General features: G+C 39.0%; 1 protein-coding gene across 1 annotated transcript; it reads right to left on the reverse strand.

The window, feature by feature from the left end:
* Window positions 1–2,896: 2,896 nt before the first annotated feature.
* zic2b (zic family member 2 (odd-paired homolog, Drosophila) b) lies at window positions 2,897–9,051 on the reverse strand. The gene is made up of 2 exons (XM_034899280.1): window positions 8,290–9,051; window positions 2,897–4,699 (listed from the first exon to the last, which is right to left on the reverse strand). Exons 1-2 carry the CDS (start codon window positions 8,810–8,812, stop codon window positions 4,068–4,070), a joined length of 1,155 nt encoding a protein of 384 aa, XP_034755171.1. The 5' UTR covers window positions 8,813–9,051; the 3' UTR covers window positions 2,897–4,067.
* Window positions 9,052–12,618: the final 3,567 nt, after the last annotated feature.

A 12,618-nucleotide genomic window follows, 5' to 3' on the forward strand; every position in this document is an offset into this window, starting at 1 on the left:
AACAAGGAAATACCTCAGCACTTACTTGTTTTAAAGTTGCTGCTTTATTGGTTTTATACTATTTTTTTTTAAATATTTAAACATTTAAAAAAAATAAGAAGTTCAGCCACAAAAAATTAACAAATAGTAGCCCTACAACTGTAGGTTATTTTTCAAATCTAATCAGGCAAAATTAATCATTATCCACACAAAAACACTAATTTGTGAAGTTCTGTCTGCATTCCTGGACATGAAAAGAATGATTAAGAAGCTCATAGTAAAAGTAGTAGTAGTTGTAGTAGCTTTGCCTGCTTCACATGTGCTTCACAGAAGACTAATAATAAATTAGGATTTAAATGTTTTATTTAACATATTACATTTTCATGTGCGTGAGAAAAACAATTTATTGAGAAATTCATTTTAGATGTTTTTGTATTGCTCTGTGATGACTGCATGTGACCAGTGGACCTGCATGAAAACTGCAACTTTACTCACCGTTAGTAAGTAAGTAACCTATCAGAAACTTGCTAGTGCCTCCACAATGTAATATGAGAGGGCTACAAGTGTTTTTAATAATAATTTTAAAAAACAAACAAATAAATATACTTGCCAACTTAAATACTACTCGTTCAGTGTGTTTGTGACACTGTATTTTAAATTATGGACCACGACAGAGTCAGACAGAGTACATTATAAGTCTGACAACAAAATTCATCATAATCTTCTTGTTAAAACAGATGGACACCGGTCATCAGGTTTGGTGTAAAAGGATCTCACATGCATCAGTACTGTGGGACATTGGGAAATGCAGATTGAAGGTTGGTCTTTTGTAAAATAGCATCAGTGTATGCTAACTTTAAAAACAGCTTATTGGTAAGCAGTCTCAGCAGGCAGTGCATATCTGATTCATACCTGACGTTAATTAATCATTAAACCTAGCACCAGGATACAGATTTATTTAGTTGGCTGGAATTATGTGGTTAGAAGAAATAATTTGTCTAGTGAGACCAACTATTATCAATTCAACAGTTCAACTAGTGGTACAGTAAGATATCTTATTCCATGTACTACTTAATAGTATTTCCAAGGGCAGCATTGTGCCTTAGATCAGGAGGGTCTGGGTTTGAAACGTTCTGTGCGAAGGGTGGGTTTCTCTGGATTGTGGGGTGGCCGTAGCTCAGTCGTAGGGAGTTGGCTTGGGAACCGGAGGGTTGCTGGTTCAATCCCCATATGGACCAAAGTATGGTGGTCGACTGGTAGCTGGAAAGTTTCCAGATTATCTCCTGCGCACTGCCAAGGTGCTCTTGAGCAAGGACTGTCAACTGCTTGGGGTTCCTTTCCATCCACAGGCCCTTACTCTGACATCTCTCTGCTACTGCATGTATAGGTACTGTGCATGTGTGTGGAATTCAGGCCTGTGTGTAATAACAACAGAGTGTAAATTGTAATTTATGCAGTTTTCTCTAAATTTGACTCTAATTTTTCAGGTGTCTGAAATGAAATGGCCTCAATGACTTCTGGTGGTCATGGTGTGATACTGCATCATACAGCCTTCTAAAACACAAATGTGTCAGTGATCAAGAACTCTGAAACGTCTGCCCTATCGTGACGCAAAATTAATCAATCTGTAGGGTAACATTTATGACAACCCAGGGATAGATTTGGACTCAAACTATATGAAACAACAGCCTGATTGGGTAGTTACTGGATTTCAGACTCTGAGCACTAGATAACATGAGACAGAGGGCTGGAGCCTATTCCAACTCACATGGTGTGAGAGGCCTGGTACACCTTGATTAAGTTACCAGTCTAACACAGGGCTGCATACATATATATGGACAGACAACCATTCACACTCACATTTACGCCTACAGCTAATTCACAGTTTCCAATTAATCAGATCTGTATGTGTTTGGACTGTGGGAGAAAACCCACACAGACATGTGAAATCCCTGCAAAAAAGGACACAGCTGTGAGGTAATGATGCAAATCACTGTTTCAACATGACAACCATAAAAATATTACAAACTTTATAAACTGGGTGCGAGTAGTTGCTTACTCGTGTCTAGAGATTATTGCTTGAGAATCAAAACTTCAATGACACAATTCTGTCCAAATCTGTTCTGCACTTACTGTATGAACTTCCCTGCATCCTGTCCACTCTTGACTTCGAGAGATATTTGTCGTAAGCAAACCTGAATGAAACTGAAACTCACAATTCTCAAATCACTTAAATTGTTCAAAGGGAAATTCCAGTTTCCTTTGACATTGGTGTTATTTGCTGTTTTGTCCATCATTTACGCCAATAATAATAATGTACACAACCAGTTAATAGCTTGGGGGGAAAGTGTTAAAAGGTTTTAAACAAACCCCCACATTAGCCTTGGAAGTTGAAAATTAAAATTATTTCCCAAGATAACCCTTGTGAAGATCCATCCCAGTTTAGAGACCCACTTCCTGCTCCAATTTTGACTTACGTTACTTTTCCTGTGCAATAAGGAATTATTAGACATTTCAGGTATGCTCATTTTCAGTTTTAAGGTTGTAAGACCTGGGTTGTTCACATCATAAAAACCAAAAATTAAGAGCATGCATGCACACACTACATACTGGCTCTGCTCTGCTATTCTCTTAAAAACATACACTAGAATGACGCAGACACACCAGCACACAAGTATAAATCCCCACAATGGCATAAGCCACTTACGTGGGCTTTGAGTAGAGTCAGCCTTCAATTTACTTTAAAATATAATTTGTCATTGTATGTTTAAAATTGTATGTTAAACAATCCATTCAGCTTGATTTTTAGAACTCAGGCTCAAATCCAGCTTGATATGTCCTACTAGATGATGTACATTGGTATAAGTGGCTTAATACTCATTTAAAGTGTTCTTAATGCAGTAAGTTCAAACATAGATATTTTTCCAAGCTGTACCACAACCTTTCATAATACATTCTGCTCGTTTCCTTGATTCATTGAAGCTAAATTGTGTCAATTTTCAAATCCAAGAATCCCCTTTTTATAGCTGCAACTTATGATCAAAGGGAAAACACTAGATGTCTTGTGCATCATTTAATACACATTTTCATGTTAAGGGAATATGTGTATGACATATATGGTTATTTTGGAAACCTTGGGATCTTGCCTTAATTGCAGAGGGAGTGTAAACAGATGCAGGTGATTAACCCACTAAGAGGTCCATAGAGGAGACACTTAATGATCAGTACAAAGCAGGAACAGTCCCTATGGTCTTCAAACTGCAGCTTCACTTCTGGCTACTGTGTTGGATTAGACTGTGATCACATAAAACACGTTTCAACAAGTTACTACCAATGGTTTATAAGTAAAGGCATCAGTTTGCTTTAAACAAAGTGCTTGTTGGATCACCTTATAGCACTTAAAAACCCCTTTCCGACCGCAAAATCAACTGCTTCAAACAATTTTTGATCTGATGTACAAAGTAGTTTGTTTTAAACATACTGGGGCCATAACGGGCACATGCTTACCTCCAACCTGTGTGCCTGCTGTTTTGGACCTGTCGGGGTACCATGTGTACAGAGCTATATTGACCTCAAGATAACATTAACCACCTTCTATCAGTGTCAATGTAGCCCTTCATTTAGGTGGAGCACTTAGATAAATTGGTCAATAATCTGTCTTCCTAGAGAGGTCTTCATGTACACACCCACTTCATATTCTTTAACAGTAAGCAGAGCAGTACTAAACATTGCCTGGTCCATTTGTACAATGTCATTCCCTTTGTTAGCCTAGGTAAGCTAGCTAGCACTGATTGGACATCTTGCATTTTTTTTGATAACCATAACCATTGAATTCCTCTTGTCCCTTCTGGCAACATTTGAGCCGTTGCTTTTTGGTCCACAGATAGTGATGATCGCCAAGCTGAGTTCTGTTTTAGAAACAGAGTAAAAAAACATGTCTCCATCTGACATCAGTGTTCTCCATCTTAGCAGGGCCTCTGATGTTGAACCATATAACTGCTGGTTCTGGAAATTTACAGCAACTACGATTCCACAGTGCCTGACCTGGGTCTGACATTATATGTTCTTCAAGTCCAAATTCTTAGTCCCTACGTGACATAATCCTCGTCATCACTAGGTTCTGATTTGATGTGGTCTGGGTGAAGTAGAGGAAAGTGTGGTGCCGTACTCCTGGTACAAACATACCACTCCTTAATATTAGACAACTGAGGTAAGGCTGGGTTGACTGAGCGCTGGCTCCTCCGCTGGGTCCTACCACTCTGCTGCTTCTGGGCCAGCTGACTTTTCAGGCCTGACAGAGAGAGATCCAGAGGCATTGTCATTGGCGATGAACTCCGCAGCAGCAGCTTATGGTCAGCTTGGCTGGCTGAGCTGATATTCAATTGGTGATTGGACAGGAGAGGAAAATTTGTGTTTTTATTGGCAAGTGATGGAGAGAGGCGATTCATTTTAAGGTCGAGGGGTTCGAGGAGGGCTTGATGAGGTTGTTGGGGTTGATGAGGGATGGAGCCGTACACGTCCTGGGGTTCAGAGGTAGGTGACGACTTGACGTGAACCTTCATGTGTTTGCGCAGGGAACTGGGATGGGTGTAGGACTTGGTGCAGCCCAGGGCTTTGCAGTCATAGGGCTTCGAGGCTGTGTGGACCTGTGAGTGCTTCTTCCGGTCGCTGCTGTTGGCGAAGCGTCGCTCACAATAATCGCACTGGAATGGCTTCTCACCTGCAACACAAACATCAAACTCATTATCATCACACTCTAGAATGGCCCACTAAGTAATGGTACAGTTAAAGAATCACCTACTTTTCTCCACAACCGACGCATATGCCGCTGATTGCATTTTGACCTATGGCGTGTTGAATGGGTTGAGCGACAAGGCACTCTTATTCATTGAATGTGGGGCTGTGTTCAGGTAAAAGCGACTTGTAAGGAAGTGATTAAAAATAAATCTTGAGTCTTCTTGAGAGTTTGTTAATGTTTCTTTAGTACACATGCAATTGTTAAATGTATTTCATTAATTCAAGAGCTAAAGAGTGTGTGCACATTACATGTTATTACATGTAGTTACTTATTGCCTTAAACCGGAAGAAAACTTTGGGAAATTGGGGTCAGTGTACAAAATATGGTGTTCTGTAAAGGATTGAAATAAATACCATTTACTTTGAGAGCCAAACTGAGTTATTATGAAGAGATTATTTTGGAATATTCCAATAGATGAAGAACTGGGTCATGTTCAACTATAAATTAAATGGTATGCCTTGCAAGAAGGGAAAGGGGGGCTTATTTATCACATAAAAGTAGTTAGAAATGAAAAGGGGTTTGCAACAACATTTTGCCATTTCTATGTTTTTTTAGATATGTAATTTGGGATGGCATGTTTATTGGAAAACTGACAATACCAAGGGTGTCAACCAGTAACATGAGTGCAGCTCTGAATACTACATAAAAAAACTCACTACATCTCTTTCCTGCAGCTAAAAGATAGTTTGTAGTATAGTAGTAGTAATATAAAAATGACTATATTTTATTTACCATTTCATTTTCTGTAGGAAATATATTTTGTAGTTATTTGATGTCTTATGCTCTTGCCTAATTTGCTGTTTATGAGCTAGAGAAAAAATACTTTATACTGATGCATAACTTTAAATGATTAAAGTTCCTTTTGGGTCCTTAGAACTACTTGCTTCTGTTGACCATAAAAATATTTAACCCAGTATTGATACTTGCAACTATATGCATTATGATTTATGTGTACATATATATATATATATATAACATAGGTGAAAAATGACACCGGAGTTGTCCATAAGAAACCCTCCGTTAAGGATCTGACACTGCTTAAAAGTGACCCCACCCCCCCCCCCTATCTTTGACACATATTTGTGCTCAAATTGTCACATAAAGGTGGGATTTAGGGGGACTGTATTTGGACATGAATCCATGTTGGAGTACTGGGGCAAAATGTTGGTAAACTTAATGTGACAGATATCTTCATTGTTTGCCTCTGGGTTTACCCAGTTATTGTATAAAAGACTCTTAGAAAAAAGATGCTATTATTCTGACTGATAATTTACCATCTACAATTGAAGGATGGCAAAAACCAATACAATTGAATATCTAATCGGTAGGTTAATATGTTTTGGGCCATCTCTGTCGGGCTTGGACATTGTTCTGAATATAATATTCACAAATATTTTGTTAATTACAGGTCAAATTTGTGTGTTTAAACTATATCTATAGGGAAAACCCTGCTTGTTACACCTAATTGTTTTCATTTGTTTTATTTCTTGTTATGAGGTCATTTGTCACTGTCAACTGTAATGGGTGTTTCTATATTCTATGTGATAATAATGTCTCATTTACTCTCTCACATCACATTTAGGTGTGTGTACAGTTATCTCTGGGTATGTCGTTTACTATGAGCAGTATACATCATAATAGTGTTGTAAACTCAACCTAAATTGGAATAGTTATTGTGGTCACTGTCTAATTTGTACCATTGGGTCTGTTTGTGTTTTTGGAATGATAAAAGGTTATCAAACAATGATCAATTCTTTTACAGCATTATTTTATCACCCCATGAACATCTAATAGAGCTAAAAGGGTCCACCTAGCTACACCTATTGCAGTCTAATTCAATAGCTCTGCGTTAAATCTTGCCTGGATGGAGGTTTTAATGTTGAGTTTTTTTGTTTTGTTGTTCAGTAGGGTTAATTCAACGGTCATTTTAGAAGCTGAAGTAAATGTAAATCTGCTGTATTTATATAGCGCTTTTCCATTCTTAACAACTGCTCAAAGCGCTTTTACATCTACAGGAAACATTCACCATTCACACACATTCATACAGTGTGGCCGGGGCTGCCGTACAAGGTGCCACCTGCTCATCAGATAAACATTCACACACATTCACACCCCGATGCGCAGCACTGGGGGCAACTCAGGGTTCAGTGTCTTGCCCAAGGACACTTCGACAATGACTGCAGGGGCAGGGATCGAACCACCAACCTTCCAATTGGCAGGCAGTATAATGGTAAATAGTAGTATTGTATTCTACTAAAAAGTGTTTCTACTATTTCGTCAACCCAATTTACATGAGGGTAGATGGCAATGCTTTCTAATATGGCACACTCAGCAAAGGGTTTAAACGTTTTACCTAAGGGCTTCATAAAATGACATAAATTATTTAGTATTTTTTTATAGATTTGTTTTAAGCAATTAACAAAAACAATTTATGGGGTTGCCAGGTTGTGAAAAAAATCCTCATAGCCCCATCAATGCACTTGCTTTGTCTTTTTAGCCACCTTAGTTTATAAGGTTAAACTTAAGTTAGTAGGACATATGGAATTAGATTTATTAGTAAGTTGGATTCTAAAAATAATAAATCAAGTGGGTTGTTTAAATAGATTTTGGTGGGGTGTCCTGGTAGCCTGAGAGTTTAAGATACTAAGAAAATTATCACTATGTCTACATTGTATTTGCTATCATGTCCTTTGAGTATCACTGTGATTTCTTGTTTTACCTCCTATCTACATAAGAAATTTACCCTTGGGTACTAATAAAAGAAACCTTGAAACTTAAACATTGTCCGAGTCTATTCTGGGATGTTCAGGTTAATCAATGCTATCTTCCCTTGTCTAATAAAACCATGAAAAAACAAGCGAGCAAATACAACACAACAGATTGACAACTTATAATTCATCTATAGAGCATTAATAGTGATTCATTGACCATTACAAAATATATCAATTACATCTTATAATCCCTTTATAAAGGATGTCTAAGTATGGCATAAATGGAATGCCACATTTTTAAACAACTGGCAACTGAGTAATTAAAACTGCAAACATTGACATAATATATGCCTGATTCCGGGTAATTGTGATAAATAATAAAATTCCCGCAAACTATGTTTAACGCAGGCTGGGAATTAAAATGACAGCTATGACCATATGAATGTCTCAACACACTGAGTTCTTTTTTGTACATCGAATCAATTAGATTCTGCACTAATCCTTTCCCTCTTTCACAATCCAGCTGCTTTGTCCTGGTTTCTGTCACCGTGCATGACTCCTGAGCTGCAGTTTCGAGCTATGATTCCTCTAGGAAACAAGGAAGCAATGAAGGCCGGATGTGATTGGGGTACTGAACTGTGCCTACGTAAACATGGAGGGGATTCCTAGCAGACTGGGAACAATCTCTATTAACCTCTCTATTCTCAATCAGGAGGCTGCTGTCTAAACGGGTGACAGATTAAAAAACTAAAATGACTGTATCACAGCGCTCTGTGTAGTCACAGAACCATGAGACCCTACCAGTGTGCGTGCGAGTGTGGATCTTGAGGTTCTCGGAGCGTGCGAACATCTTGCCGCAGTTGGGAAATGCGCATGAAAAAGGCTTCTCCCCGGTGTGCACGCGAATGTGGTTGATGAGTTTGTATTTGGCTTTGAATGCCTTCCCGCCGCGCATACACTCGTCCCACATGCAGACATGACTGAGGGTCTCGAGCCCCGCTGCTACATGCTCGGTGGTGACGTGGTCCACTAGCTCGTGCATGGAGCTGAAAGTTTGGTCGCAGACGGATGTCGCCGTCCGCCCAAGCCTCTGTCTCGAAGAAGTTCGGTCAATCCATTTACAAACCAGCTCGGTTTTGATGGTGGGGCCTTTGGAGAAATCCAGCAGGCCGTCCATCCCACCGCCGACACCACTGTCGGCAGAAGCGGAGATACTAGTGGCTCTCGGCTGTGGTGGTGAGACGATGCTCGAAGCCCCGGAGTTGTTGTTCCCCAGCGGAGAGACGAGGCCATTGTGCCTGGCCACTACAGCCGTCCGCTTCATGCTCAGCACGGCGGGCTGCCCCGCTCCTGTCTCCAACTACAACCCTCTCTTCCACGTTAAACGAGTTAAATCCAACTGGCAAAGCCTCCGCCGCTGTCCTGCTTCCTTCCTGTGTGTTTTGGTACAATGTAGAGCGCATGCGGTGTCTGTACCCCCCGCTGTTCGGTGTTAGATCCCGAGACTCGGAGCCTCCATGCTTTTATTTACTGTGTGAATGGAGGTGAACGGAGGCGAAGAAACAGCAGGACGCAACCCATCAGTGTCTGGGGCGTCCTCGTCTCCTTTCCTTCTTCAATCCTTCCTTAATACCTTTTCTTATTGTTCAACTAACAGACCCCCAAAGTTATGGTAGCCTACACACAACAAATTTACCTTCAACTTTATCACAGGGTTTATGTGGATAACCTAAGTTTGTCAACTCAACATTACATGGCAATTTGTGTTAAAAAGACAACATGAAAAATAAATCTTACATATGGGCTAGTGTTTGTGTAACCGTAATTGACAGACAAACACAATTTTTTTTATTATCACTCCGTGTTTGGTATGACAATTCTAGATTTTTTCCATAAAATGTTATTTTTATAGTTTTAACAATTATTCCCATCATTGCTGCTATTTGTATATTAATACCCCATTATTATTTTTGATGAGGTTATTATCAATATTTACCATGAAAAAATAGAGAAAACCACTTTTATTTGTGTCAAAAGCCTGATGTTGCATTTACTGTAGCTTCCTATCATAAAATACCACTTTTGTCCAGAAATAATTTAAATCAAATAACCATACTGTTATGCATTTGGGTGTCAGCCCATGTTGTAAGAATTTCTTTTCCTGCATCCCAAACACCAAAATGACCTTTCTGAATAAGAAAAGAGAGGGAGCAGTGTTTAATGTTTAAAAGTAAGTTAACATAACAGTATAAATGTAATGAATTTATTCATAAAAGTAACAATCTGGGAATAGCCAAATGATCTGCATGGTACTAACCTGCTTTGAAATGTAGGGTCTAAGTGTTTGGCACGGTTGTGTGTTGTTCTTTTTTTCAAAAAAGCATTGACAAATTGCACTTGAATGGTTACAGCCTGAAGCCCTGCACACAGTTTTAATAATAGGATAGGATTATTCAACTGAGTACAAGACCACTTTTGGACCACTTTCTTTTTTTGAAACAATAAGAATTAAGTAATTATGAGAATATATGTGTAATCTTAAACATAATCATTTGTGACATTTCAGAATTAAAATGTATTAAAATTACTATACCTATGCTATTTATTTTGCTAAGGTGTGTTATTATCCCAAATGTTTCCAACAATGTTCAAATTTAGGAAAATCTTTGATTTTAATCAATGACACGCTTGGTAGCCTGTCCATGGCGTCATATACTAACCCCTCTAGTTTCTCTAACTTCCGTAAAAAACAAACAGGAATTGGATAGAAACAATACGTTTTGATATAGTTCAATATTGATACAGGTTTGTCAAGTGCTATTGGGACAAATGTCTCATGCTGATGTTTAATGGTTAAACCATACAGTATGTTACGAAATGACAATGTAAAACACACTCATAAAGTTATTTTTAGAATGATTGTTTTGACCAATCGTTGGCTAACCCATGATTAAATTTGCTACAAAACATCAGCTGTATGGTTAGTCAAATAATCCAATGCTATATCCAGCTAGCTCACATGAACCTAGCCAGTATAAAACTTCGGTTGTGTGCTAATGATGCTAACAGCATTGTGGAGGTCCTGAAACAGACCACAGGCGCTGGTGCATGAATCACATTATATTTTAATAAGCATTACTCAAAGTAATGTGAATACAACTTTAATACATTAACTAGTCAATACATATAATTAAATAGACAATTGTTGGTTATGCAAGCAAGGGTGCTGGAAGTAGGTGGGTAGTAAGTTCTGAAGAGGCTTTGCCCCCCCCCCCCCCAATTTAAGCCCCTGGCCAGACAATTGTGCAAAGTACAGTCACAAAACATTATGGTAGTAGAGTAGTAAAGTAGTATTAAAGAATAGTCTGTTCTGTCCCTCACCTTCCACTCTATGCTGTTGCTGTTCTCAAACTCTGCTTCCTTCTGGTAAAAACAACAAACTTCGAGCCAGCAAGCTACACCCTGAAAATTGGAAGTTTATAAGAAAATTTGGATCGTGCAACAAGACCTGCTTTGTTCTTTTGGGAAATAATTGTAAAGGTTTACAAGGAATATGTACACAACATTCACTATCTATCTGGAAAGTTTGAATCGATCTTTGGGTGAACAAAGCATGTGTCATAGAGGCGTATTGAATCTGCACGTGATTCAATACACAGACGCAAATCCGTTTTCACCCATAACATACACTGACCAGGTCCAAGAACTGGCTGAATAGCTGCCCTATATTGTCCATATATCTGAAAAATAAAAAGACATAAAAAAACATCACAAACATATATGCTTTACTCCAGTCCAGTTGTTAAAGGGCCCATATTATTTAAAAACAAATCACTTTTTTCTTGGATTTTTGGTGTTATTTTGTCTCTCTAATACTTCCACACGCATACAAACTTGGGAAAAAAAATATCCATGCTGTTTTGAGTTAGATACAGGTGTTTGAATGTCCTCTGCCTTCAGTCTCCAAGTGAGCTGTTCAAAATCTCCAAGGCTTTCTACGTAACTAGCCGAGACGAGTAGGCCAACGGTAGCATACTAGTGCTTGCTCGTTCTCAATGACTAAACACTGCTACAACACACACTAGTTCACCATCACCTAAATGTAAATGTGCTGTATTTATATAGCACTTTTCCAGTCTTAACAACTGCTCAAAGCGCTTTTACATCTACAGGAAACATTCACCATTCACACACATTCATACAGTGTGGCCGGGGCTGCCGTACAAGGTGCCACCTGCTCATCAGATAAACACTCACACACATTCACACTCCGATGCGCAGCACCGGGGGCAACTCGGGGTTCAGTGTATTGCCCAAGGACACTTCGACAATGACTGCAGGGGCGGGGATCGAACCAACAACCTTCCGATTGTCAGGCAACCGCTCTACCACTGAGCCACAGCCGCCCTACAAAAGAACTACTTCCATGACCACAAGTGTGTTCCACAAGTGTGCCTTGTTTAAAAGAAGTCTCCCAGCTAATCCTGCCTTCTATTGACTGAAGTTAGAGTAGCTAGCTGATGTTATCATTACCTAGCACTGCACATGTGCGTCTCCCAACAAAGATAGTAAAGAAGATGTCTCACTCTGTAGCTACAACAGAGACCTAACACACATGGTGAATAAAGGATCTGCAGCACATGTTGTGCAATACAACATAAATATTGTGCTTTAAATGAAATCATGTAAACCTATTTGGGTACAACCTCAAAAGACAATTATGAACCTGAAAATTTGCATAATATGCACACTTTAATTATTGTCCTCTATTGACTGATACCAAATGTGCAGATCCGGTTGTCTTTTAACAGACACATCTGTGCTCTCATACCAACTAGGCACAGAGGACTGAATTGCATTGACTGAAATTCATTTTAAGATAGCTTATTTGTAGATATGAAATGTAAATATGAACAGTAGTGTTAGAATTATTCACCTCTTTTGGTTAGGTGAAATAGGTATTTGAAGCCCCTAATGATTGCCTCATGTTCAAGTATTACGATGGGGTCTAAGGCCACTACAACTGAAGAACTTGTGCATAGCAGTAAAATATACACTCGCCGGCCACTTTATTAGGTACACCTGTCCAACTGCTTGTTAACACTTAATTTCTAAGCAGCCAATCACATG

This window comes from Etheostoma cragini, chromosome 17 (genome assembly GCF_013103735.1).
Source record: "Etheostoma cragini isolate CJK2018 chromosome 17, CSU_Ecrag_1.0, whole genome shotgun sequence".
Classification (NCBI taxonomy): domain Eukaryota; kingdom Metazoa; phylum Chordata; class Actinopteri; order Perciformes; family Percidae; genus Etheostoma; species Etheostoma cragini.

Bases quoted from the DNA above. Each gene is read 5' to 3' on its own strand.
- zic2b (XM_034899280.1), bottom strand. From the start codon at position 8,812: ATGAAGCGGACGGCTGTAGTGGCCAGGCACAATGGCCTCGTCTCTCCG. The intron at 4,700-8,289 runs GTAGGGTCTCAT...TTTGTGTTGCAG, and splicing joins CCACACTCGCACGCACACTG to GTGAGAAGCCATTCCAGTGC.